We start from the raw sequence: 27,732 nt of genomic DNA, 5'->3' as shown, positions 1-27,732 counted from the left end.
GGGAACTCATTCAAAAAGCATTCATCATGAAGCTGGTTGAGAGAATGCCAAGCGTGTGCACAGCTGGCTACTTTGAAGAATCTCAAATATAAAATATATTTAATTTGTTTAACACTTCTTTTTAATTTGTTTAACACTTCTTTTTAACACTTCTTTTTTTCTTAACTACATGATTCATAGTTGATGTCTTCACTACTATTCTACAATGTAGTAAAAAATAAAAACCCTTGAATGAGTAGGTGTGTCCTTTTGACCGATACTGTACGTCTATGATAGGTTCAGCTTTGGTCCAGTACGGTCCGTCCGTGGACGTTAACATCAAAGCCAGGGTGGACCGACCAAATTGCAACTACTTTTCAACGTCCATGGACGTCTAGTGTCAGTTGATGCTCAGTGTGTGAGGATGCTGTTTAAAGTAAATGGAAAAAGAGTGTTCTCATGGCTAGGTGTCAGTAAGAGCTGAGAGAGGTGACATTAACTGGAGAGCAAGAGATAGAGGGAGGGGTTGTCCAGACTCAGACAATTTTAACACTCTTGCTTTGACCACCAGACAACAAAAAGACAAAGAAAACAGTTATGAGCTGAACATAACAGTATGGCAGTGGAAGGGAGGCCAGTAGCAGGTGACCCAACTGTGGTTTGTAAATATTATGATTTCCCATTTTAGCCAATTAAATTGCAGTAATTCCATTACTGATTGCAATGGTATCATCATTACCAATTTCGTAACAGATTTTTGGTAATGGAATTACATGGCACAAGGTAATATTTCTTAAACTTACAGATGGTAAACAATTTCTCCAGAACGAAATATAATTGCTGATATTACCGTAATTGCTGGACTATTAAGCGCACCTGAATATAAACCGCACCCACTGAATTATTAAAAAATATGTATTTTGTACATAAATAAGCCGCACATGTCTATAAGCCGCAGATGCCTACCGGTACATTGAAACAAATAAACTTTACACAGCCTTCAAACGAAACACGGCTTGTAACAAAAATTAAAACAGTAGCCTACCAAGAAAGTCATTGGTCACCATCTTCCTCCTCCTGTGCACTGAAACCACTGAAGTCATCTCCTTCAGTGTCGGAGTTGAATAGCCTCAGAATTGCTTCATCCGATGTTGGACCGTTTTCATTGTCGCTCTCGTCACGTTCATCCGGAGGCAAATACCCCGCTGAGCTCATGCTGCCCCTTCAACACGCAGCAGTCCAGCATTTGAAACCCGTTGATGATAGTGGATTTTTTGACAATGCTCCACGCTGTCAGGACCCACTGGCAGACTTGACCATAAGATGCTCTTCACCTGCGGCCCGTTTTAGTGAAGGATTTCTCCCCACTTGTCATCCAAGCCTCCCACTGAACAAGGAGCGCCACCTTAAATGCACGATTTACACTGATATCGAGTGGCTGCAAATACTTTGGGCCATCTGCTTTTCTTCCCTCTGAAAGCTTTTGTTGTCTTTCTGCACTGAGTCAGTTCCTCACACTGCTGTTTCCAACATCTTATCATCGACTCATTAAGGCCAAGCTCCCATGCAGCAGCTCTATTTCCTTTTCCAACAGCCAGATCGATCGCCTTCAACTTGAAAGCTGCATCATATGCATTTCTCCGTGTCTTTGCCATGATGAGGGTGGACAAAATTACTACCGTAATCAGAATGATGGGAAGTTTGAGCGCGCTCGATTTACGTCACATTATGTGACGGTGCTCAGTTTTTTGGCGGCATGAATCTTGTGAAAGCGGGAAAAATCCATAAATTAGCCGCATCATTGTATAAACCGCGAGGTTCAAAGTGTGGGAATAAAGTAGCGGCTTATAATCCTGAAATTACGGTAGTTAGCAGGGGTGTTTACATCAATATTAGTGTGTTTTGATGCATTTCTGATACATTTTACACATTTTTATCCAGAAATCAAAGCCTTTGCTTATGCCCAATTAAGAATGAAAATAGTTTTAAAAAATGAATCTCTGCCTTCACTTCTGCAAAACATACTCTTAACTTTCATTTGACACCCAATTTGTTATGCACCTATTAACTTAAATTGGTGCTCATCGGTTATTTTCGATGGAAATGCCCCTCTTCAATTCACTTATTTAGACTAGGCCTAGAAAAAGAGTATGAAGATGAAAAACAGATGCCTTCATCAATCATTTAAATCAAGGTGAGGACGGAGAACCACACAAATGTAACGATGCAGGATCCTATAAAACTTGCATTAAAATGGCCGACATGGGCCTACCATTGATGACGTCAATTCAGATAACCTATACAGATACTATAGAGAGATCCAGGCTAATTCAATAGGTTAAAAGCCTCTCCATTTACCTTGCTGATGCCCTGGGGAGGAATTAACTGAAGTGGATGGGATTCCTAAAGGTGGCATGTCCCTGTCAGCACCCCCAGTGTTGTGTTTGACTCCTCCTCTGTAGTGGTCATGTGTCATGGGTGCCTGGTGACTTTGGTCATAGTGCTGGAGGACTGGGTCTTGGACCGGGGAGAAGAAACCAATTAAGGCAGAGGCAAATATATCAAATACACAAATTGGCATGAAAAGTGAATTGACAAGTGTCTCAAAACGTATTCTGTACGGACATTCTCAACAGTGCCAAGGAGTTGACTGTACCTGCATTACCCTGACCGTTGACTGTGGCTGGTTGGCCGGGTGGAGCCATGCTATACCCAGGGTGAACCGCTGCAGTAGATGCTGGGTGACTGGTGTCATTTCCTTGGGCGTACTGGTGGAGGGGAGCGCCCATCAGGTTGGGAACAGCTGCTGGGCCGGTGGGAGCCTGGGAGGAACGCAATGTACCGTACTGGCTGCTTCCCGGAACAGAGGGGTACGAGACAATGGGATACAGGGGAGCACCTGGGCTGGTGGGGGGTGCCAAAACCAAGTTTGGCTGCTGGGGGTGGTGTTGCATTTGGGAGGTAGGGTACTGCTGCTGTCCATAGTAGGCCCCAGGCTGTGCGTATGGGGCTGGTTGTTGGAATGAAGGTGCATGTTGGGGGTTTGGAGGGGTAGCGGAGGTGGGAAGAGTGGTGGGGGTGCCATAGGGCAGAGAGGGAGGGTGGGAGCCTTGGGTTGCTCCGTATGCAGAGGGGGCTACAGTAGGTGCAGCAGTGGGCTGCAGCGGCTGCTGGTGGCAGTAAGCACTGTGATGATTGTTCGTGATTGGAGCTTTTGGGGGGGCAGGGGCACACTGGCCTGGAATGGTTGGGTTGCCCTGCTGTTGAGGCCCGGCTCCATAGTACCCAGTCAAAGGATATGTGGATGGGTAAGTGTGCCTCCCTGGACCTGAAGAGAATAAGAGTTAATGTTAGAACAAAGGGGTTTGGGGTAAATTAAACATTGATGCCAATTATTGACAAGGAGGATATATAATTATCATAAATAGTGTGATCAACTATTATCAAAAGTATTACCTACATATATATTACTAGCTAACGTTACATAATAAATATTCTATAGAAATTATCAAACATGTCAAAGTCATCTAAGCAGCAACCCAAGAGTAAAATACTTTAGATCTGACTGGCCAGCTGCCGGTGTAATGATGACGCCCTAACGTTACTAGCTAGTGACAGGTTTAAAATGCCCAAGTAAGCCATCTAGCTACAGTAGCTAACTAGCCAAAGATTCCTCCCACAATGGACCCCGTGGTGGATCCTGGCTGCATTAGTGAAATAGACAAAGAATACCAAATCAATTTGTGAACATAACAAATATTAGCACAAATAAACTTGCTTGTTTAAGATAGCTGGCTAGTGTGGCAAACTTGAATTGATACTAGCTAACGTTAGCTAGGTAGAAATTCTCGATTTCTCTTTTAAAAACGGAATTGTCGGTTTTATTAATAACGTCATAATTTACGCAACTAACGTTAGCTAGCTAAGCTAATTACCAAACGCAACAAATATCCAAGCAACAGGGCTTTCACACAGCCACATTAGTTAGCTAGTTATTTCAACCACTGGCTAGTTTAATCTCCACAGCCTGTTTTACCATTCTGATAGGGGGGTGCTGCTCCACCATTCGGCGTTGAATTCAAGCTGTGACCGAGAGAGGTTTTCAGGCTCGTAAAACCCGGCGCAGACATCTCTTGGTCCCACTGTCCTTTATCAACAGAAAGGCACAGGGTGACAAAGACACATGAAAGGCTGTCACCAAGAGCAGTACTATTCCCATTAGCTAGGTGTTCGTCTGGTGTTTTTGTGAACACCCTGCCGTAGCTAACTCCTGTTCGACTTGTTGTCTAGCTATGTTGAGGTTCATCCCAATTGAGGCGATTTCGGGCGCGTTCGTAAATTGTCTCCAGTGTGTCAGAGGGCGTAAATTCAGTGCGCTGTTAAAATATCTGTTCGTATTTTCAGAGCACACTGGACGCTCTGCGGAGAATTGGGATTGATCCGAGAGTTCTGACCTCACAACGGCAATCAAGCACCCAGGCTAACTGGCTAAAGTTGTCTAGCTTGCTGGCTACTTACAGACACAAATGAGAGAACACCTCACTGAACATTTTAATCGCCCAAGAAGAGTTGGTTAAACTGTTTTCAAATCAAAGTTTTATTTGTCACATACACGTGTTTAGCAGATGTTATTGCGGGTGTAGCGAAATGCTTGTGTTTCTAGCTCTAACCGTGCAGTAATATCTAACACGTAATATCTAACAATTTCACATCAATACACACAAATCTAAAGTAATGGAATTAAGAACATATACATATTTAGATGAGCAATGTCAGAGTGGCATAGACTAATATACAGTAGAATAGGAGAGAAGACAGTATATGCATATGAGCTAAGTAATGCAAAATATGTAAACATCATTAAAATGGCTAGTGTTCCATTATTAAAGTGGCCAGTGCTTTCCATTCTATGTATATAGGACAGCAGCCTGTAATGTGCTAGTGATGGCTATTTAAAAGTAGAATGGCCTTGAGATAGATTTTTTTCTCAGTCTCTCTGTCCCAGCTTTGCTGCTGACTTCACCTTCTGGATGATACAGGCAGTGGCTCGGGTGGTTGTTGTCCTTGATTATCTTTTTGGCCCTCCTGTGACATCGAGTGCTGTAGGTGTCCTGGAGGACAGGTAGTTTGTCACCGGTGATATGTTGGGAAGACCACACCACCCTCTGGAGAGCCCTGCGATTGTGGGTGGTGCAGTTGCCGTACCAGGCGGTGATACAGCCTGACAGGATGCTCTCATATGTGCATCTGTAAAAGTTTGTGAGGGTTTTAGGTGCCAAGCCACATTTCTTCAGCCTCCCGGGGTTGAAGAGGCAGTGTTGCACCTTCTTCACCACATGGTCTGTGTGGGTGGACCATTTGAGCTTGTCAGTGATGTGTATGCAGAGGAACTTGAAGCTTTCTACCTTCTCCACTGCAGTCCTATCGATGTGGATAGGTGGGTGCTCCCTCTGCTGTTTCCTGAAGTCCACTATCATCTCCTTTGTTTTGTTGACGTTGAGTGAGAGGTTATTTTCCTGGCACCACACTCCCAGGTTATATAGAGCGTTAGTGACTGTAACTGTGCTGCTGGCAACAATTTTTGCCAATATTTACCGTCTATGAGGTCCCAATAACAACAGTGGAGAAGATGGAGTGAACCATTACCTCATACGTGAAGAAATGGCTGGGTGTCCCACGATGCCTGAGTAACATAGGCCTCTATGGCAAAGGGGTCCTTGAACTACCTCTTACAAGTCTAACGGAGGAGTACAAGTGCTCTAAAGTAAGACTTCAGATGACATTGAAGGACTCCAAAGACCAGACCATTAGCAAGGCTGCACCTCTCCTACAAACTGGACGGAAATGGACATCATCCAAGGCTGTGCAGCAAGCAACATCAGCCCTGAGACACCAAGACATTGTGGGGAATATCCAGCATGGAAGAGGAGGCTTTGGCCAGGCAGCAAGCAAACCGACGTTCCATAAGGCAACAACATCTGAACGCAGGAAGCTGGTGGTCGAGGAGGTGCGCAGACAGGAGGAGACTGCAAGAAGTGCAAAGGCTGTCTCTCTCCATCATCAGGTTGCTGAAAGAACTTGGAATCCATGGACAGGCTCTGCGGCAGACCGTCAGAGCAGTTTCTCAAGCAGCTGAAAGAGGCAGCCAGTGGATCTGGATCAAACGGAAGGACCCTTGCTGGGCTATAACTTCATGACCCCCCCCACCCCCACCTGAGAACCCAATTCAGATCCCTCCAACTTGAGGAGGGCATATGAGGTATGCGGTCAGCTGTATGGCTGGCTCAGGGAAGAGGACGCCCCTACCTTGCATAGTCCCGTGGGACATCTTAATTGGGCATGGGACACAAGCTAAGGCTTGATTACCCTTTAGCTGGCCACCTTTGATGAGGGTGTTTAGTGATTAAAGGCCGAAACACCCACTGATTCGAAGGCACACTACTGAGGATGTGTCCCAAAATTGACATCTTACCCCAGTCTAAGAAATAAACCTCCCATGCCACTCTGTCAACATCACGGCAAATCTCATGTGAGTGCATTCCATCTATTGGTACAATGGACAGTTTTTAACATCTCGTCCCGTGTTTTATGATTCTGACACGGTCATATTCAACAGGTGTTGCGTGTGCAACAATTCATCAGTTATTCTGTGCTCTTTAACACTGAAATCAGAGTATATAGCCAGAGGAAATGTACAAACGCACCCTGTGTGAAGCTGCTGTTTCTACCAAAAAATGTGATCATATTACTCCAGTGCTAGCCTCTCTACACTGGCTTCCTGTCAAAGCAAGGGCTGATTTTAAGGTTTTACTGCTAACCTACAAAGCATTACATGGGCTTGCTCCTACCTACCTCTCTGATTTGGTCCTGCCGTACATACCTACACGTACGCTACGGTCACAAGACGCAGGCCTCCTAATTGTCCCTAGAATTTCTAAGCAAACAGCTGGAGGCAGGGCTTTCTCCTATAGAGCTCCATTTTTATGGAAAGGTCTGCCTACCCATGTCAGAGACGCAAACTCGGTCTCAACCTTTAAGTCTTTACTGAAGACTCATCTCTTCAGTGGGTCATATGATTGAGTGTAGTCTGGCCCAGGAGTGGGAAGGTGAACGGAAAGGCTCTGGAGCAACGAACCGCCCTTGCTGTCTCTGCCTGGCCGGTTCCCCTCTTTCCACTGGGATTCTCTACCTCTAACCCTGTTACGGGGGCTGAGTCACTGGCTTGCTGGGGCTCTCTCATGCCGTCCCTGGGGGGGGGGGGGTGCGTCACCTGGGTAGGTTGATTCACTGTTGTGGTCAGCCTGTCTGGGTTGCTCCCCCCCCTTGGGTTGTACCGTGGCGGAGATCTTTGTGGGCTATACTCGGCCTTGTCTCCGGATGGTAAGTTGGTGGTTGAAGATATCCCTCTAGTGGTGTGGGGGCTGTGCTTTGGCAAAGTGGGTGGGGTTATATCCTTCCTGTTTGGCCCTGTCCGGGGGTGTCCTCGAATGGGGCCACAGTGTCTCCTGACCCCTCCTGTCTCAGCCTCCAGTATTTATGCTGCAGTAGTTTGTGTCGGGGGGCTAGGGTCAGTTTGTTATATCTGGAGTACTTCTCCTGTCCTATTCGGTGTCCTGTGTGAATCTAAGTGTGCGTTCTCTAATTCTCTCCTTCTCTCTTTCTTTCTCTCTCTCGGAGGACCTGAGCCCTAGGACCATGCCCCAGGACTACCTGACATGATGACTCCTTGCTGTCCCCAGTCCACCTGGCCATGCTGCTGCTCCAGTTTCAACTGGCCTGGGCCCTAGGACCATGTCCCAGGACTACCTGACATGATGACTCCTTGCTGTCCCCAGTCCACCTGGCCATGCTGCTGCTCCAGTTTCAACTGTTCTGCCTTACTATTATTCAACCATGCTGGTCATTTATGAACATTTGAACATCTTGGCCACGTTCTGTTATAATCTCCACCCGGCACAGCCAGAAGAGGACTGGCCACCCCACATTTGCTCTCTCTAATTCTCTCTTTCTTTCTCTCTCTCGGAGGACCTGAGCCCTAGGACCATGTCCCAGGACTACCTGACATGATGTCTCCTTGCTGTCCCCAGTCCACCTGGCCATGCTGCTGCTCCAGTTTCAACTGGCCTGGGCCCTAGGACCATGTCCCAGGACTACCTGACATGATGTCTCCTTGCTGTCCCCAGTCCACCTGGCCATGCTGCTGCTCCAGTTTCAACTGGCCTGGGCCCTAGGACCATGTCCCAGGACTACCTGACATGATGACTCCTTGCTGTCCCCAGTCCACCTGGCCATGCTGCTGCTCCAGTTTCAACTGTTCTGCCTTACTATTATTCAACCATGCTGATCATTTATGAACATTTGAACATCTTGGCCACGTTCTGTTATAATCTCCACCCAGCACAGCCAGAAGAGGACTGGCCACCCCACATTTGCATTCTCTAATTCTCTCTTTCTTTCTCTCTCTCGGAGGACCTGAGCCCTAGGACCATGTCCCAGGACTACCTGACATGATGTCTCCTTGCGGTCCCCAGTCCACCTGACTGTGCTGCTGCTCCAGTTTCAACTGTTCTGCCTTATTATTATTCGACCATGCTGGTCATTTATGAACATTTGAACATCTTGGTCATGTTCTGTTATAATCTCTACCCGGCACAGCCAGAAGAGGACTGGCCACCCCACATAGCCCGGTTCCTCTCTAGGTTTCTTCCTAGGTTTTGGCCTTTCTAGGGAGTTTTTCCTAGCCACCGTGCTTTTACACCTGCATTGTTTGCTGTTTGGGGTTTTAGGCTGGGTTTCTGTACAGCACTTTGAGATATCAGCTGATGTACGAAGGGCTATATAAATACATTTGATTTGATGTGACGAGCTACAGCTGGCATAACGGCGCCAGCTTGTTAGTAGGCAGATGTGCAAGAGATATAGGGTGCTTTCGTAAATTCACTCTGGCTATCTACTCCTATTTCAGAGCGCTCTCGTCTGAGAGTACCAGAGCGCAGAATAACATGAATTTACGAACGTGCAACACCCGTTGAATATGACCTGTGTCAATAAATGTGGGCAAAAAAAACGTTATTAAATTGTTGCCAGCAGCACAGTTAGTCACCAACGCTCTAGATAACATGAAACAGTCTAACCAGCTCTGCTAGTGCAAGTGAAATGGTCAGAGTGAGGTGTTCTCTCAGGTGTCTGAAAGTAGCTAGCAAGCTAGCCAACATTGGCCTGTTAGCTTGGGTGCTTGACTGTCGGATTAACCCTACTCCCTGTCCTGGGCATCCAGTGCACACTCTGAAAGCTCAGAGAGCGAAACGCTTTGAATTTACACACCCCCAGAGCGCACTGGCACTCCAGGTTGAATTTACAAACGCACCCATAGATGAGATGGATCAGTGTTGAATAATCAGAGTAGCTAAATCAGCACCTATTTTTATGTTCAAAATATTGAATATGTAATCTCTAAATATAGGTTTTTATTGAACAATATACAAGATCATGATATCGGCGACATACATGACACCTCTGATCATGTCACATGTAATATATAGTGTCTAATGTTAGTGCATTTTTTTTTTTACTTCAGCCATTCAAGACCCATTCAAGGCAAGCTCATAAAATAACTGATGTTGAGGATTCCTTTAATACAAATAGACACTAGCGGTTTGTCACCACAACCACATTTGGGTCTGTTGAACCAGGATCGTCAAAACCATGAGGGTAAAGTTCCAGGTAAGGTCTCTGCTTAGCGCTGTTGAACGTTTTAAAACATCACAATGCATCCTGGGGGATCCTGGGCCGCCCATCTGTACACTCACACTCCTCTCTTTGTGTAGGTGTGGCAGAGGGCTCTTCTCCCTGGCCCTTGGTCTGGCAGGTGGGACAGCAGGCGGTGTGGCCCCCCTGTCTGCAGGCAGAGCAGGAAAGGACCAGCTGGCAGCAGAAGTGGGTGGAGCACAGCTGGTACTGGTCCCACGGAGAGCCGCAGTATCTGCACTCTGCAGACAAAGAGGAGGAAGGGGAGAGGACTATTGATGAATACGTCTCTCGTTCTAACAGGAAGGAACTTTTTCTTTGGGTTGGCACATAAGCTCAAAAACTAGACTACTGCTTACATAAAAAAGCACTGTGATAATCGGAAAGTCCTAAGGGCAATTCACAGTTTATACAGACCAGAGATGATGTCACTGTTGGAGGAGATGGCATAGCGCTCGTCAAACACAAACAGTTTGCCACGATAGAAGCCCTCAGGGAATTGTTCCATGTACTTATGAATGCCACCTTTCAGCTGATAAACATCCTTACACACATCCTGGAAGTAAGAGAGAAACATACTTTTAAACATTTGTTTAGGTTGAGCTTTTGGGTTGGATGAAGCATGTTTGTCATGTTTCAATGAGACACTGTCACTGAAAGGTAAGTTTACTTTTGAGCGGAGATAGGCTGAGCCACGTTCACAGCGAATGCCGCCGGTACAGTACATCAGGACCTTCTTGTCTCGAAAGAGATCAAGGTTCTGGTCAACGTAATCGGGGAAGTAACTGAATTTTCGGATGTTGGGAGCCAAACATTGGCTGAACTGCCCCTGAAAGCAAAAAAATATTTGGTACATTAAACTGCCATTATTATTACTCTATATGATAAATACAAATATACCTACAGAACACAGTGGACAAATGCAGTCAAATCCAATACTTACAATTTTACTCTCATAGAAGTTCCGGCAGTCCAGCAGTATTGTATCATTGCAAGAGTCACCTTTAGACAAAAGAGCCTCCACTTCTTTGTGGAATTCTTCAGGTTCCAGGTGAGCACCTAAGTGGAAAAAAACAGAGGCTTAACTCAGGGCCATATTCAACCATTACCAGTTACTGCTTCCATAATATCAAATAACATATCCAACGCAGACATACGCGAGACACTTGTTATAGGCCTACCTGCTAGTCTGTAGGAGAGGGCATCTGGGTCCACTCCCATTGGCACTATTTCCTTGTAGACTCCAACTCGAAGGTTAGAGAAACACTCTGCGCCCCCATTACTGGTCTAAGGAGACATTGAAAACAATAATGAATGGATCACAGAGAAACATTTGTAAACCTTACCCCAAGCCTTTTTCTGTTGTCAATGACTCCAGCCAAGTCATAGACTGTTCTCTCGGCTACCGCACGGCAAGCAGTACCGGAGTGCCAAGTCTGGGACCAAAAGGCTCTTGAATAGCTTCTACCCCCAAGACATAAGACTGCGAAACAGTTATTCAAATGGCTACCCAGACTATTAGCATTGACCCCCTGATTTATTTATTTATTTGCACTGGTTTCTCTGCACACTCACTGGACTCTTCCCACACATACTACACCGACACTCCAACACACACACACACGCGCATATTGACACCACACACACTTTCACACTCTTCACATATGCTGCTTCTACCCTGTTTATTATCCATCCTGATTGCATAGTCACTTTTACCCCTACCTACTTATTACCTTGTACCGCTGCACATTGACGTGGCACCGGTACTCCTCTTATATATCCTCGTTATTGTATTACTATTTCCTTTTTTGTTAAATTTTCTTACTTTTTTTTAACTCTACATTGTTGGGAAAAGGCTCGCAAGTAGGCATTGCATGGTAAGGTCTACACATGTTTTATTTGGCACATTGACAAATAATTTGATTTGATGTTGTTTTTACCTTAAAGTCTTCTTTTTCCATTATCTTGAAGATGGGATGGGAGCACATTGCCTTGATGTACAAGTCCGTCGCCACTTTTGTGCCTCCAACTGTTCCATTTATCCCCTCTGTTGCCACCCTCACCTACAGAAATGGTATTATAACTGAATGGAGTACTGAATTATAAAAAGGAAAATCATAATATTTATATATGCCAGGATTGTGTCATTCTGTTACCTTGCCAGTTAACTGGAGTTTTTCACAAAGGGCCTTCTGCCAAGCACAGATGAGCGGTGGATCTGCCAGCGGACAGTAGCAGTAGAGCAGAAGAACCTCACCTGGGCCACTTTACATGTTACAAGAGACAGAGCATGAAAATGTATTAATTTCAGAGCACTATAAAATCCACTGTAATGACTCAACACTGAAAGAGCCCACGAGGAAGCCCTACTTGTGTAGTTGGTCACCGGTGATGTGACTTGTGTCAGGTATCCAGGAGAAGATGTCAACTGGCTCCTTCTCTGTTGCTTGTTGTTGTGAAGCAGCTTCTTTCTCATTCGGGCTCAGTAGAATCTCAAATGTGAACTTGGTAAGCTTCTGAATGTCAGTGTCATGAGTCCTTGCCACATGTTTGTGGATAGATGGAGCTTCCTTAAAGGTCTGGCCACAGCAATTCCAAACTGTTGTTGGAGACTCTGCCTCATGACATGAAGCTATTTTGGATGCCACGAATGTACCAAATGTCTGCAAGATAAGATATGTTTTCATTATGGCATACTAAGAAAATAAACGGAGTGGATATAACTAGCTAATAAGATAGCTAACGTTACGTTTGTTACACTCACCCTCCTCTTACATAATGAGTAGTACCTTCGTAAAGTTGCAGAAAGTTGGGGTTTCTCTTGTTTAAAACCATGGGGTGCAATGGTGTCAACATCTAGGTTAATTAACTCATCGCAAGCCATAACATCATCGGTTGTCATGTCAATGGTTTGCTAAGACAAGAAACTAACCAGCTAGACTTTTTCTAGACTCAAGTCAAGACTGCATTTTCTTCCGGTTTGCTAGGAAACGTTAGCCAGCCTACACCAGTGGATAGCTAGCTACACCATTTTACTTTAACTATGTCAGTAATTCAATCATTTAACGAAGCAATACAAATTGCCATAAAATCAGTTTACCAACAAAAAATAGCTGAAAAGTAACAGTTGCTAGCTAGGCCACACTAGTGATGAGAAACAAGGAACAAAACACAAGAATGTCGGAAGACAAATGAAGTACACAACCAAGTACGTCCGGTCAACCTCCGCTCCGGATGTGCTTCACTTGAATCTGACCACTATTGAAAAACTCAAAGCTTGATAACTAATCTCATTATCTCGAAATAGACTGTTACCATAATTAATAAGAAGCAGCATACAGTTACTAATCCAACGGTGTCAATAATAAAATGTCTAGAAGACGGCACAGTGACGGAGATGATGGTAAGTGGTCGTTAGCTAGCTAATTCGAGGCCAAAGTACGTTAGTTGCCTTAACGTTCGCTGAAGCCAGCGTGAGGTGATGCTGCTCGCTCTGTAGTCAATGTGCAGCATGCTAAATTAGCTAGCTACCTTGCGTACTAGTTAAATCACCATAGTCAGTTCAATTAACTAACGTGAGAAGTTATTTGACTATCGGTTCATACATCAATGTGAAACACCAAACCAAGTATTTTGCAAGTCACATTGGCAGTTTTCCAACACCCCATGATTGGCTAGCCTGATGGGTTAACATAGCCCTTGCTTTTAGCCGGTTAACTAGAAATGGTCTAGCTAGTTAGCTACCTAACTACTAGTCGTCTACCATCGTATGCAGCCCTATCCTACCAGCGGCAAGTAGTAGTCTAGCGGTTAAGCCAATAACCTAGAGGTCTCTGGTTCAAATCCCCGTGCTGATTAGGTGAAACATGTGCCCTTGAGCAACACACTTAAACCTAATTGTTTCAGGGTCGCCGTCAATAATTGTTGATCCCTGGCGGAGGCTGTCTCGGGGAGAGTGGAATATGCAAAAATTATATTTTGAATTTGAAATGGGACAAATGTATGCACCCACTTAATTATATATTTGTCCTACAAATAATTGATAAATTGTCTTGTTAACCACTGTGATAAATTGATAATCAGCCGTTGAAACATTAAGGTTTCCCAGCCCCTGTTTCAATACAAAGCTGAGGGATGGGGCTGGAGAAATGTAACCACTCTCAAATTCATAGACCGAGCTATGGATGAAAGGACCATCCATGATACCAGCATTTAATTATTTTTCATCTAGTTTGTTTACAAACATTGGAGTTGAACAAGCTTGTATTTGGGGTTTTGATGGGGTATGCAGTTGAACTAAGCTCATGAGGCGTTTATAAGTTATATTAGTCAATAATCAATGGGTACATATCATTAATTTGTAAGTCCAAAAGTGGATGTAGTAACTGCAGATGGCCCCTTTTAACTAAATGTTGTTTTTGGGGCACATTTCAGATCTTGGGGGTGCTTGCAACTAGTGATGTCAAATAGTTGTCTCGCTAGCAGGCTTGTAGCCTCTGCCATTTACCCCATAATGGATCTGCAAAATAATGATTTGTGAAATTAACAAGTAGCCAGCTACACTACTGTAAGATAATGTTTTTAAAGAGAGAATAATTTCATGTGTCAGTGAGTTAGCACAAAAGGTTCAATTGAAGGAAGGGTCCATCTCAGACTATCTGTTCCATCTCACTGTCATCCATCATGTATGTGTCCATCTCATTCTAGGTGGCCAATCTCACAAAAGAAGGAGAACATCTGAGCCCGTTGAGATTGAGGATCGCCTGGAATCACTGATATGTCGGGTGGGAGAAAAGGTAATAGGGCTTTGCAGTAAGTGTGGGTATGTTTTCTGTCCCACTGTTGTCTGATTTGACCCCTGAAATCACCAGATATGCTGTTTTGCAACTTCTTAATTCATTTGCAGAGTACCTCTTCCCTGGAAAGCAACTTGGAAGGTCTCGCAGGTGTATTGGAAGCAGACCTCCCCAATTACAAAAACAAAATCCTGCGCATCTTGTGTGCTGTGTAAGCTATTCCAAGTTATTCTAATACATTTGAAATACTTTTAGTGCAGTCATAGGTACAGTACAGAAAGTTTCCGCATTCTAATTGTGTGTCTTGTTTTGACAGGGCTCGACTTCTACCCGAGAAGCTGACCGTCTACACAACACTAGTGGGCCTTCTCAATGCCAGGAACTACAACTTTGGCGGGGAGTTTGTGGAGGCCATGATCAGACAACTTAAAGAGACCTTGAAGGCCAACCTATATACCGAAGCTCTTTACCTGGTAAGTGTTTGGTGCCATAAAATAATTGGTCCACAGATGCACCAGGCAAATTTAGCAAGTGACTCTCAAAAACAATTACAGGTGCATTTCAATAATGTTTGACACACTTTTCTCTCCAGGTGCGCTTCCTCTGTGACCTGGTGAACTGCCATGTGATCGCTGCCCCCTCCATGGTGGCCATGTTTGAGAACTTTGTTAGCGTCACTCAGGAGGAGGATGTTCCGCAGGTAACATGTTATTGATACATTTTAAGGCCTTGAATTGTATGCAAGTTCACTCAGTGGCCAGTTTATTTGCTCAGTTGGTATCAAGGGACCTAACGTGTGCCAGGAAAACATTCCCCACACCATTACACCACCAGCCTGTACCATTGACACCAGGCAGGATGGGTCCATGGACTCATGCTGTTTACGCCAAATCCTGACTGCCATCAGCATGACCCAACAGGTGTTAACTCGAAATGACACAGCGACAAGGTTCCAGTTTAACAAAGTTTACTATACCGTATGAACACACTACAAGCTAGCCATTACACCCAAGGCTCGGTCCATCCACAACAAGACTCCATGTGCAGGCGCACTCTTAACAGAGTGATAGCCCAGTAATAACAGAAATATAGGGATACTTAAAACATGAACTTAACAATCTCCCCCTTTAAAGACTAATAAAACATCAACAACATAATTAAATGTCCAATTATTATTCAAGATCCTCATTACAAATGGGTTGTTACAGTTTTCATTTGTATTACTCAACTTTCCATTACTGAGAGCCTGTAGGAGCACAAGACCGGATGCTCCTTTTTTAGTCAGACAGTCAGCAAGCTGTTCCTTTGTGGTCGACCACAGAATCCGCTGGATTCTCTGTGCTTGAATAAGTTCCTTGATGCTGCTAATCTCAAGACGAAGTCTTTTCGCTGTGACAGACTTGGTTGACTTCACATCAACTAATGAGTAGTTGTCAGTGACAAACTACAGGTAGAATGTGCCGTTTTGTCTCACCAGTGGTAAGCTCTGAGAACAGAGATGCAAGAAAGATCGCAATTGTCAATTCCATCCACAAGAGCAAGTGTTTCTCCAGCAAGTGTGCTTTGGACAACCCTTCTGATCCTTTTTGACTGCCAACAGATAGGTGAGAATCTTCCTCCTTCACCCATTAACACGACTAGATGTCCACCTTGTGTGCTTCCATCTGTGAGGTTCCCTAGAGAAGCATCACTGAAGACAACTTGTTTCAAAGAGTAATCTTTGCCAACATGCTGAAACTTTTAAAGTCACTTGTTGTGATTTCAGTTTACGAACAACTTTGTTTGCCTCGTGAATGTTTTGTACAGTAGTGCGTTTTGTGTTAGATGCCAAGTTGCAACCATCCTCTGCTACCAATGTTAACTCGAAATGACACAACAACAAGGTTCCAGTTTAACAAACTTTACTATACCGTATGAACACACAAGGTAGCCATTACACCCAAGGCTCGGTCCATCCACAACAAGACTCCATGTGCAAGCGCACTCTTGACAGAGTGATAGCCCCGTAATAACAGAAATATAGGGATACTTAAAACATGAACGTAACAACAGGAACCGGGATTCGTCGCACCAGGCAATGTCTTTCAACTCCTCAATTGTCCAGTGTTGCTGATTGTGTGCCCACAAGTCGTGCGTTCCGAGATGCCTTTCTGAGCACCTGTTAGCTTGCACGATACTTGCCATTTTTTAAATTTTACCTTTATTTAACCAGGCAAGTCTGTTAAGAACAAATTCTTATTTTCAATGACGGCCTAGGAACAGTGGGTTAACTGCCTGTTCAGGGGCAGAACGACAGATTTGTACCTTGTCAGCTCGGGGGTTTGAACTTGCAACCTTCCAGCTACTAGTCCAACGCTCTAACCACTAGGCTACCCTGCCGCACCGACCTCATCAACAAGCTTTTTTTGTCCACAGAACTGCCACTGACTGGATATTTTTTGTTTGTCGCACCATTGGAGATACTGGAACCGGTGCACCTGGTACCGACTATCATACCACGCTCAAAGTCACTTACAGTGCCTCTGGAAAGTATTCAGACCCCCTGACTTTTTTCACATTTTGTTACATTACAGCTTTATTCTAAAATTGATTAAATTGTTTTCCCCCCTCAATCTACACACAATACCCCATAATGACAAAGCAAAAACAGGTTTGTAGAAATTCTTGCTACTTATAAAAAAAAAAAAATATATCACATTTACTTAAGTATTCAGAGCCTTTACTCAGTACTTTGTTGAAGCACCTTTGGCAGCGATTACAGCCTTGAGTCTTCTTGGGTATAAAGCTACAAGCTTGGCACACCTGTATTTCTGCAGATCCTCTCAAGCTCTGTCAGGTTGGACGGGGAGCGTTGCTGCACAGCTATTTTCATGTCTCTCCAGAGATGTTAGATCAGGTTCAAGTCCGGGATCTGCCTGGGCCCTTCAAGGACTTTCAGAGACTTGTTGCGAAGCCACTCCTGCGTTGTGTGCTTAGGGATGTTGTCCTGTTGGAAGGTGAACCTTTGCCCCAGTCTGAGTTCCTGAGTGTTCTGGAGAAGATTTTCATCAAGGATCTCTCTATACCTTGCTCCGTTCATCTTTCCCTCGATCCTGACTAGTCTTCCGGTCCCTGCCGCTGAAAAACATCCCCACTGCATGATGCTGACACTGCCACTACCATACTTCACGTAGGGATGGTGCCAGGTTTCCTTCAGATGTGACGCTTGACATTCAGGCTAAAGAGTTCAATCTTTTATTTAACTAGGCAAGTTAAGAACACATTCTTATTTACAATGACAGCCTACCAAATGGCCTCCTGCGGAGACGTGTTGTTTTTTTTATCCCAACCCACATCACGACAAGAGACAACACAATGCTACATAAAGAGAGACCTAAGGCAGCAACACATGACAACACAGCACGGTAGCAACACAACATGACAACAGCATGGCAGCTGGTAGAGACAGTAATACATCACACAAAGCAGCCACAGCTGTCAGTAAGAGTGTCTTTGAATGAAGAGTGAGATAAAACTGAGCTGTGTGTAACCTTTTATTTAACTAGGCAATTCAGTTAAGAAATTCTTATTTACAATGGTGGCCTACCTAACAGTGGGTTGACTGCCTTGTTCAGAACAACAGATTTTTACCTTGTCAGCTAGGGGATTCGATCCAGCAACCTTTCGGTTAATATAACTTATTGGTTTCATCAGACCAGAGAATCTTGTTTCTCATGGTCTGAGAGTCTTTAGGTGCTTTTTGGCAAACTTCAAGCGGGCTGTCGTGCCTTTTTACTGAGGAGTCGCTTCTGTCTGCCTAACTCTACAATAAAGACCTGATTGGTGGAGTGCTGCAGAGATGGTTGTCTTTCTAAAAGGTTCTCCCATCTCTACAGAGGAAATCTAGAGCTCTGTCAGAGTGACCATTGGATTCTTAGTCACCTACCTGACCAAGGCCCTTCTCCCCAATTAGCAAAAATAAAAAATTAACCTGTTTTCCCTTTGTCATTATAGGGTGTTGTGTGCAGGTTGATGAGGAAAACATGAATTTAATCCGATTTTAGAATAAGGCTGTAACATAACAAAATGTGGAAGAAGTCCAGGGGTCTAAGACACTCGTTATGCCCATTCTAAAGTTCAATCAAACAGTAACTGGATGTCTGTCTGTGTCTGCTTTATACAGCAAGCCACGGCCACATGACTCACTGTCTGTAGGAGCGAACCACTGCATGAACGTGGTACCTAATAAACTGGCCACTGTGTGTTTATATACAGTTTAGTTTGACTATTGCATTTTTGACTGTTTTCTCTCTTCCCAGGTGCGTTCGGACTGGTTTGTCTATGCTGTACTCTCCAGTCTCCCCTGGGTTGGGAAGGAGCTTGATGAGAAGAAGGACGTGGAGATGGACCGGCTCCTCAACCAGATTGACGGTTATCTCAAGTACTCTTTATTTCTGTCTTCCACTATAGTTTGGTATTTACATGTCTTTACATTTGAGTCATTTAGCAGATGCTCTTATCCAGAGAGACTTACAGTATGTAGTGTCTTTCTGGCTCTTTTGTCGAGGAACTGTTTAATGACGTAATGCAACTGCACTAAATAGTGATGAGACGATCGTGGTGACACCGATCTACTGTTTTTCAGGAGGCGACTGAAGACTCATGTCCCCATGCTTCAGGTTTGGACGGCAGAGAAGCCACACCCACAAGAAGAGGTAAGTGGTTTTTATTTGTCTGGCCAAGTATTGATTCAGTGTTTGTTTTTTAAGACCCTATTCTGGATTTTCTATTTCTTACCTTTGAACACTGCATTGTTGAGGACGAGCTTGTAAGTAAGCATTTTGCTGTAACACTTACACCTGTTCTAACCTGTGCAAGCAGACAAATACACTTTGATTTGAAGTAGGAGATACCAGTGTTGATAAGTATTATATTCCATCACCACCACCTCTCTCTCCCTCAGTACCTGGACTGCCTGTACGCTCAGATCCAGAAACTAAAGAAGGACCGCTGGCAGGAGCGCCACATCCTGCGGCCGTACATTGCCTTTGACAGCGTGCTGTGCGAGGCCCTGCAGCACAACCTGCCACCTTTCACCCCACCAGCCCACATGCCCGACTGCCAGTACCCCATGCCCCGCGTTATCTTTCGCATGTTCGACTACACCGATGCCCCCGAGGTACCATGTACCATTCCCTTTCTCAGACCAGTCAAGAGTACAGAGAAAGAGGAACGTTTGGGAATGGGGTTGCCTTTTGGAATGCTCTGAGCTAGCTTTTCTTTCTCTCCCTGACCACAGGGCCCTGTCATGCCAGGTAGCCACTCTGTGGAGAGGTTTGTTATTGAGGATAACCTTCACAACATCATCAAGTCCCACTGGAAAGAGAGGAAGAACTGGTGAGCTGTTGTACAGTTTAATGAACTTCTTAATGTGTCCTCTTGTTGTTCGAGTTAGTCATTTGTGATTGAGCAAATGTGAGAGAGCATTTTTATATATATAATTTATATATATTTTTTTGTATATATATATATATCAGTGCTGCGCAGTTGCTGAGCTATCCAGGGAAAAACAAGATCCCACTCAACTATCACATTGTGGAGGTAAGTCCATTACTGCTTCATACCAAGATGTTTTATCAACTGGAGAACAGGAACTTAGTTCACTTCCATTCCTCTGTCTTCTGCCAGGTGATCTTTGGAGAGCTCTTCCAGCTGCCCTGTCCCCCCCACATCGACGTCATGTACACCACGCTGCTCATTGAGCTCTGCAAGCTGCAGCCAGGCTCCCTGCCACAAGTTGTATCCTTCACCCCGCTACTGGGACACAATATTTGACTACTTCAGGAATGCATTTTTCTTCTCTGCCTAAAAATTGAATACGGGGAACTAAGGTACACAAAATACCACGGGGAAAATTCAGAAATACAGTTTTCAGAGATCCTAGTTTTCATTAAACCAATGATTCAACCATCATTTTTTTTGTCGGACTTGGATACTTGTTTTACATCACATAAATAGTGATAGTTAACCCCTTAACAGCCTCCTCCCAGTTGGCCCAAGCCACAGAGATGATGTACGTGAGGTTGGACACCATGAACACTATTTGCATAGACCGACTACTCAACTGGTTCTCCCACCATTTGAGCAACTTTCAGTTCCGATGGAGCTGGGACGACTGGTAAGATCAGCTGTCTTCCTCAACTGAATTATTTGATGTAGTTGGAATCACTCCTTATTATGGTTACGGCAATCTGTTCACGTTCATCTCCAAAGGGTGGACTGTTTGGCCCTGGATGCAGACAAGCCCAAGCCCAAGTTTGTCAAGGAGGTTCTGGAGAAATGCATGAGGTATTTCCATTCAGATCCACTACTGCTGTGCTGCACCTTGTTTTAGAGCATACATAGGGATGGATATTGGTCTGTCTCTAGAAAGTGACCAATGAGCTTCTGCTCTTCACCCCCAGGCTCTCCTATCATCAGCGGATAGTGGACATCGTCCCTCCCACTTTCTCAGGACTCATCCCAGCCGACCCCATCTTCTTTTACAAATACCAAGATGAGGCCAACAGTAAGTACACCGCCTCTCCAAAGGTTTAATTTCTGTAAGATGCTGTCTGTTGGTTCAGCATAGCCAGGGGACTAAGATGACTCTAATGTGCTTGTCTTTGTGAGCCTGGTTTATTGAAAAGTATTGGTCTGCCATTTGGTTTTCTGTTGTATTGTAGATGTGTTGCCTTTTGAGTGTCAACCTCAAAGAAGCCCCAGGGGTACCACTGCACATTCGTGTTGTTATCCCAGTGAACTAAATACGGTGTGCACCGTCTTCCTTTTCTGTTGGACTCTTTTACGTAAGCACCATCAGAAATACAACATGACTACACCTCTGCCTTTGTCTAGGTGCGCTGCCTGGCTATGCGGTGGCCATAGCGGTGGGCAACGCCATCAAGAACCGGGCCTCCAATGAGGAGATCCTCACCGTGCTCAAAGAGGTGCCAAACCCCAACCAGGAAGATGACGACGGTCAGTTAGCCCCCAAACACACTCATCTTCCGTGTTCCTATTGGGATATGTTCTACTCATTCTCATTCACTCCTCCTTTGTCTGTTTCCAGATGAGGGTGAGGGCTTCAACCCCCTGAAGATAGAGGTGTTCCTGCAGACCCTCCTCCATCTGGCTGCCAAGTCCTTCAGTCACTCCTTCAGTGCCCTGGCCAAGTGAGTGTGCCTGTTATTCCAACCCACACCTTCCATTCCTGTGCCGCCCTCTGCTACGTGCCACAGAAAAGGGTGGCATTGTTCAGTCTTGAGTGTAGCATTGCTATGCTACTAGGCAGTTGAAAGAACACACGTGCTTTGTCTGTGTACACAACACCTAAAGTGTCCTGTTTCTGTCTCTCAGGTTCCATGAGATCCTAAAAGCCCTGACAGACTGTGACGAGGGTAAGCTGCATATCCTCCGGGTGGTCTACGAGGTCTGGAAGAACCACCCACAGGTTAGAACCGGCCCATTCACCTACACTAGAACACTAATTTCCCTAGAGTCAGAAGAAATGTGTTTATTTTTTACAACCAAGTCTCTCTTCCTTTTTTTAAATGGCATGTTATTGAAGAGTCCAGACACCTTATTTGTAATTTCACGTTTTAGAGAAACTTACCCCAAACAGCAAATCTCTTCCTCATCCTCGTTGTGTAGTATGTGGGCCATGAAAAACCCTGAACAAAGTCTCCAAAAACACCTAAAATACATCATTTTAGAAATGGCAAAGCTCTCAGTATAGTGATGCGGGTCTTTAGATGTTGTACACATTAAATTATGTCTAAACTTTATCCGCAATGCTATATTCCATTTTGTTGCTGTTCGAATAACACCTCTCCGTCCATTTTACAGGTTACTGCCAAAATAAAGGAAACACTTGAGTAAATTAGAGATACAAAGCATATTGAAAGTATGGGGTGCTTCCATACAGGAAGTTGCAAACACTTGTAGAAGGAGCATTGAAGCTGTTCTGGCGGCTCGTGGTGGCCCAACACCCTATTTTTTTTCCCACCTTTATTTAACCAGGTATGCCAGTTGAGAACAAGTTCTCATTTACAACTGCGACCTGACCAAGATAAAGCAAAGCAGTGCGACAAAAACAACAACACAGAGTTACACATGGGATAAACAAACGTACAGTCAATAACACAATAGAAAAATCTGTATACGGTGTGTGAAAATTAAGGAGGTAAAGGCAATAAATAGTCCAATAGTGGCAAAGTAATTACAATTTAGCAATTTACACTGGATTGATATGTGTAGAGATGAGGTGTGCAAAAGAGCAGAAAAACTAATATGGGGATGAGGTAGGTAGTTGGTTGGATGGGCTGTGTACAGCTGCAGCGATCGGTAAGCTGCTCTGACAGCTGCCGCTTAAAGTTAGTGAGGGAGATATGTCTCCAACTTCAGTTTTTTTTGCAATTCGTTCCAGTCATTGGCAGCAGAGAACTGAAAGGAAAGGCGGCCAAAGTAGGTGTTGGCTTTGGGGATGACCAGTGAAATATACCTGCTGGAGAGCGTGCTACGGGTGGGTGTTGCTATGGTGACCAGTGAGCTGAGATAATGCAGAGCTTTACCTAGCAAAGACTTATAGATGACCTGGAGCCAGTGGGTTTGGCAACGAATATGTAGCGAGGGTCAGTCAACGAGAGCTCACAGGTCGCAGTGGTGGGTAGTATATGGGGCTTTGATGACAAAACAGATGGCACTGTGGTAGACTGCATCCAACTTGCCGAGTAGAGTGTTGGAGGCTATTTTGTAAATGACATCGCTGAAGTCGAGGATCGGTAGGATAGTCAGTTTTACGAGGGTGTGTTTGACAGCATGAGTGAAGGAGGCTTTGTTGTGAAATAGGAAGCGATTCTAGATTTAACTTTGGATTGATTGGAGATGCTTAATGTGAGTCTGGAAGGAGAGTTTACAGTCTAGCCAGACACCTAGGTATTTATAGTTGTCCACATATTCTAAGTCAGAACCGTCCAGAGTAGTGATGCTAGTCGGGCGGGCGGGCGGGTACGGGCAGTGATCGGTTAAAAAGCATTAATTTAGTTTTACTAGCATTTAAGAGCAATTTGAGGCCATGGAAGGAGAGTTGTATGTCATTGAAGCACGTTTGGAGGTTTGTTAACACCGTGTCCAAAGAAGGGCCAGATTTATACAGAATGGTGTCGTCTGCGTAGGTGGATCAAAGAATCACCCGCAGCAAGAGCGACATCATTGATATATACAGTGACAGGAGTCGACCCGAGAATTGAACCCTGTGGCACCCCCATAGAGACTGCCAGAGGTCGGGACAACAGGCCCTCCGATTAAGACACCATGTTGGTGTTTCCTTTATTTTGGCAGTTACCTGTTGCAGCAGGCTCCACTGAAAATGGAACCAAGACGGCTCGAGGAGCACATAATGGAATATAACATTTAGGATTTAGATCGGAACGACACAATTTCACGTATACAACATCTAAAGACCTGCATCACCATGCTGAGAGCTTTGCCATTTCTAAAATGATGTTTTTGTTGCGGTTTAAGTGTTTTCAGGGCCCCCATACTAAACAACGAGGACGAGATTTGCTGTTTGGGGCAGTGGTGTAAATTACTTAATTAAAAATACTACTTAAGTAGTATTTTTTATTATCTGTACTTTACTAATTATATTACTTAATTATAAGTACTACTTAAGTAGTGTTTTTTTGTGTATCTGTACTTTGCTATTTATATTTGACAACTTTTACTTCACTATATTCCTAAAGCAAATGAGCTACTTTTTGCTCCATACATATTCCTTGACACCCAAAAGTACTCGTTACATTTTGAATGCTTAGCAGGACAGAAAATGGTCCAATTCATATACTTATCAAGAGAACATCCATGGTTATTACTACTACCTCTGATCTGGCAAATGCTTTGTTTTTAAATGACGTTGAAGTGTTGGAGTGTGACCCTGGCTATCCGTAAATACATTTTTAAAAACAAGACAATTGTGCCGTCTAGTTTGCTTAAAAACCTCTTAAGGATCTGACCCTTGTTGACCCCATGGCGATCCCATGGAGGTTTTAATATAAGGAATTTTAAATTATTATTTTTGATACTTAAGTATATTTTAGCAACTACATTTACTTTTGATACTTAAGTATATTTAAAACCAAATACTTTTACTCAAGTGGTATTTTACTGGGTGACTTTTACTTGAGTCATTTTCTATTCAGATATCTTAACTTCTTCTATCACTGGTTTGGGGTAAGTTTCTCAAACGTTAACGTCACAAAACATGCCATTTACATCACAAATAGAGATTTAAAAAAAACAAGTTCTCCTTTAATATAATGTTGTGAATTGTGCCGTGACCATAGATTGTATGGAGAAAGGTAAGTCTTTGGTGTAACTCTGTGTGGTTGACCTGTCTGTCTGTGCAGATGGTCTCTGTGCTGGTGGACAAGTTGATCCGTACACAGATTGTGGATTGTGCAGCCGTAGCCAACTGGCTCTTCTCCCCTAGCATGGCTCATGAGTTTACCAGGTGGGCCTTAAACCCTCTGCGTGTGCACTCGCACACGTTTGCTGTGTCTTCCCTTGCTGTAAATTAAATTATGTGAATATCGATCAAGTAGTTTTCTCAGTTATCCTAATACGGTATAACTATTTTGAAGTGAATTAACTCATGGATAATCCATGTGTGGCCTTGTGGCGGGCAGGTTTTACGTGTGGGAGATTCTGCACTCCACCATCCGTAAGATGAACAAACACGTCCAGAAGATTCAGAAAGAGCTGGAAGAGGCCAAGGATAAGCTGGAGAGGCAACAGCATAAAAAGGTAGGCAGCAGGAGGGTGTCCTAGCAACCACTGCTGTAAGCGGAGCCTCTTAGACTTTTTAAAGCCAAGAATTAACCAACAATATTACTCTGAATTATAATACTGATTGTGCCAGTATTTTTTTGCCCCAAGGTTTGCACAAAGCAGAATGTTCCCTCCTTGATTATGTAGTGACCTTTTTAATGGTGCCCTAGTTTTGCTGTCTAAACCTGCGTCACACGGGATCTTATCAAACCAACTAATTGAATTTGTCCTTGAATGGACACACTGTCCCTTTCAAACATTTTTATCAGTTTAGTCTGTTTCCTGATAAGTCATCAGTATATGTCAGCATTATTACCATATTAAAGGAACTAGAGGAGCCTAACATACAAGCAAATCGGACTCTCGTGTCTCTCTCTCCCTCCATCTCTCAGCAGAAGGACAGTGGAGACGAGGAAGACATGGAGAAGAACAGTGAGGATGAGGACGGTCAGCTGGAGGAGCAGATAGAGCGTCTGCAAGAAAAGGTGGAGTCGGCCCAGAGTGAGCAGAAGAACCTTTTCCTGGTCATCTTCCAGGTATTGGTCTGGATGGACAATAAAGCTTTGTGAATTTGAATAGACTATCAGCAACATGGTTGCCTGTATTGTTTTCAACTGTTCAGCCCTTTCAGTGATGACATTCTGTATGATTACAGACCAATTTCAACCTTGTTTTTTCCCTCTCGCTTCTATTTCCTCTCTTCTGTCCCCGTAGCGCTTCATCATGATGCTGACGGAGCACCTGGTGCGCTGCGAGACAGGCAGTGTGGACTTCAGCACGCCCTGGTACAAGAATTGCATTGAGAGGCTGCAGCAAATCTTCCTCATGGTAGCTACTACTCCTTCTTCAGTCAATTATTTTCCATGTAATTCAAGTTCAATTAATGTTAATTTAGTTCTGTTTTCCCCTTCTGCAGCACCATGTGACAATCCAGCAGTACATGGGGACACTGGAAAACCTGCTGTTCACCGCCGAGCTCGACCATCACATCCTAGCTGTGTACCAGCAGTTCTGTGCCCTGCAGCTCTGAGCCCGTACACACCAAACGCCATACTACACACATAGCCAGCTCTTGCATCAAGATTTCCTCGTTAGACCTTTTTTGTTATTTCGACTTTGTGTGGTGAGTGCCGTTCAAGGTATTAACTGTAAAATTACCATATTTTTAAGTTCTTTCTTTCGGGCCCTTTCGTTTCCTTTTCTATTTTCCCCCTCCATTTTGTTTAGTAGTCCTATAGAGTACCACAATACCCATAAAACCTGTCTACTTTGATGCTAGTTAGCATTTATCTGTAAATAGAGCCATATCTATTGACGAGTCACCTTGTACGAGAGATGTACATGGTTATCAAAACGCCACGGCCAGGGTCAGCCTACACGAAACACAGTCTTTATTAAGCGTTTCTAAAATTCCCTATGGGAAAAATGAATGTTGGATAAACGTTTGGAACCATTTCCCTGTTTGACCGCTAGGTTTTGTGGGTATTATGACACCTCCACTGTGGGGCTCTATTAAAGTGGATCTTTTAAAAACCTGAGGTTGCAAATGGGCAAAAAGCAGCAGGCGAGCGTGCTCTTTTTTATGTATTTTATGTGAATGGAAATTGGGAAACAGTTAAAACTGTAGTCTTCTGTTGGCCACTGTGTGACATTTACATTTCCTGCCCTTATCCCTTTCCTCTTAGCCACCTCTTCAAGGAAAGAAAACAATGACTGACATGGAATTCAATAAAGTGGTTGATTTAATAACTTTTTTTTTTTGTATATTTACAGGAGTAGTTTAAAACGGCACTTAAAACACAATGTATAAAAGATAGTGGAAGAGACATGTGGCAATTTATGTACCGTAATTGCTGGACTATTAAGCGCACCTGAATATAAACCGCACCCACTGAATTATTAAAAAATATGTATTTTGTACATAAATAAGCCGCACATGTCTATAAGCCGCAGGTGCCTACCGGTACATTGAAACAAATGAACTTTACACAGCCTTTAAACGAAACACGGCTTGTAACAAAAATAAATAGGCTTTAACGAAACACGGCTTGTAACAAAAATAATAGGCTTTAACGAAACACGGCTTGTAACAAATTAAAACAGTAGCCTACCAAGAAAGTCATTGGTCACCATCTTCCTCCTCCTGTGCACTGAAACCACTGAAGTCATCTCCTTCGGTGTCGGAGTTGAATAGCCTCAGAATTGCTTCATCCGATGTTGGATCGTTTTCATTGTCGCTCTCGTCACTTTCATCCGGAGGCAAATACCCCGCTGAGCTCATGCTGCCCCTTCAACACGCAGCAGTCCAGCCTTTGAAACCCGTTGATGATAGTGGATTTTTTGACAATGCTCCACGCTGTCA

General features: G+C 44.1%; 3 protein-coding genes across 6 annotated transcripts in view; 1 reads left to right on the top strand and 2 right to left on the bottom strand.

The window, feature by feature from the left end:
- Positions 1 to 4,466, bottom strand: part of LOC123993462 (protein transport protein Sec24B-like) — a 34,294-nt gene extending 29,828 nt beyond the window's left edge. The window contains exons 1-3 of one of the 2 annotated variants that reach the window (XM_046295635.1): positions 4,016 to 4,466; positions 2,636 to 3,307; positions 2,338 to 2,496 (exon numbers count right to left, since the gene is read on the bottom strand). In XM_046295635.1, the coding sequence (XP_046151591.1) occupies positions 2,338 to 2,496; positions 2,636 to 3,307; positions 4,016 to 4,109 (925 nt within the window). In that variant the 5' untranslated portion in view covers positions 4,110 to 4,466. The remainder of the gene's footprint in view (positions 1 to 2,337; positions 2,497 to 2,635; positions 3,308 to 4,015) is intronic. The other variant, XM_046295636.1, reaches the window with a different exon arrangement.
- Positions 4,467 to 9,429: 4,963 nt separating this feature from the next.
- LOC123993461 (thiosulfate sulfurtransferase/rhodanese-like domain-containing protein 2) lies at positions 9,430 to 13,554 on the bottom strand. Of its 2 annotated transcripts, none has more exons than XM_046295634.1 (9): positions 12,502 to 13,554; positions 12,097 to 12,389; positions 11,883 to 11,991; positions 11,667 to 11,789; positions 10,908 to 11,013; positions 10,670 to 10,785; positions 10,397 to 10,555; positions 10,144 to 10,282; positions 9,430 to 9,968 (listed from the first exon to the last, which is right to left on the bottom strand). In XM_046295634.1, exons 1-9 carry the CDS (start codon positions 12,580 to 12,582, stop codon positions 9,742 to 9,744), a joined length of 1,353 nt encoding a protein of 450 aa, XP_046151590.1. In that variant the 5' UTR covers positions 12,583 to 13,554; the 3' UTR covers positions 9,430 to 9,741. The 2 variants fall into 2 exon arrangements, with proteins under 2 accessions (XP_046151590.1, XP_046151589.1); XM_046295633.1 differs by having other exon boundaries at positions 12,491 to 13,549.
- Positions 12,945 to 27,122, top strand: LOC123993460 (nuclear cap-binding protein subunit 1). 2 transcript variants are annotated; one of them, XM_046295632.1, is made up of 22 exons: positions 12,945 to 13,129; positions 14,434 to 14,522; positions 14,633 to 14,733; positions 14,839 to 14,995; positions 15,115 to 15,222; positions 18,821 to 18,942; positions 19,147 to 19,216; positions 19,465 to 19,680; positions 19,801 to 19,898; positions 20,039 to 20,102; positions 20,190 to 20,300; positions 20,552 to 20,679; positions 20,775 to 20,849; positions 20,966 to 21,069; positions 21,399 to 21,521; positions 21,613 to 21,715; positions 21,900 to 21,993; positions 24,950 to 25,053; positions 25,229 to 25,346; positions 25,766 to 25,906; positions 26,085 to 26,198; positions 26,287 to 27,122. In XM_046295632.1, exons 1-22 carry the CDS (start codon positions 13,096 to 13,098, stop codon positions 26,398 to 26,400), a joined length of 2,388 nt encoding a protein of 795 aa, XP_046151588.1. In that variant the 5' UTR covers positions 12,945 to 13,095; the 3' UTR covers positions 26,401 to 27,122. The 2 variants fall into 2 exon arrangements, with proteins under 2 accessions (XP_046151588.1, XP_046151586.1); XM_046295630.1 differs by having other exon boundaries at positions 25,763 to 25,906.
- Positions 27,123 to 27,732: the final 610 nt, after the last annotated feature.

The sequence above is a fragment of the Oncorhynchus gorbuscha genome, linkage group LG13, assembly GCF_021184085.1.
Source record: "Oncorhynchus gorbuscha isolate QuinsamMale2020 ecotype Even-year linkage group LG13, OgorEven_v1.0, whole genome shotgun sequence".
Classification (NCBI taxonomy): Eukaryota; Metazoa; Chordata; class Actinopteri; order Salmoniformes; family Salmonidae; genus Oncorhynchus; species Oncorhynchus gorbuscha.
This window is presented reverse-complemented; position numbering and strand designations above follow the sequence as displayed.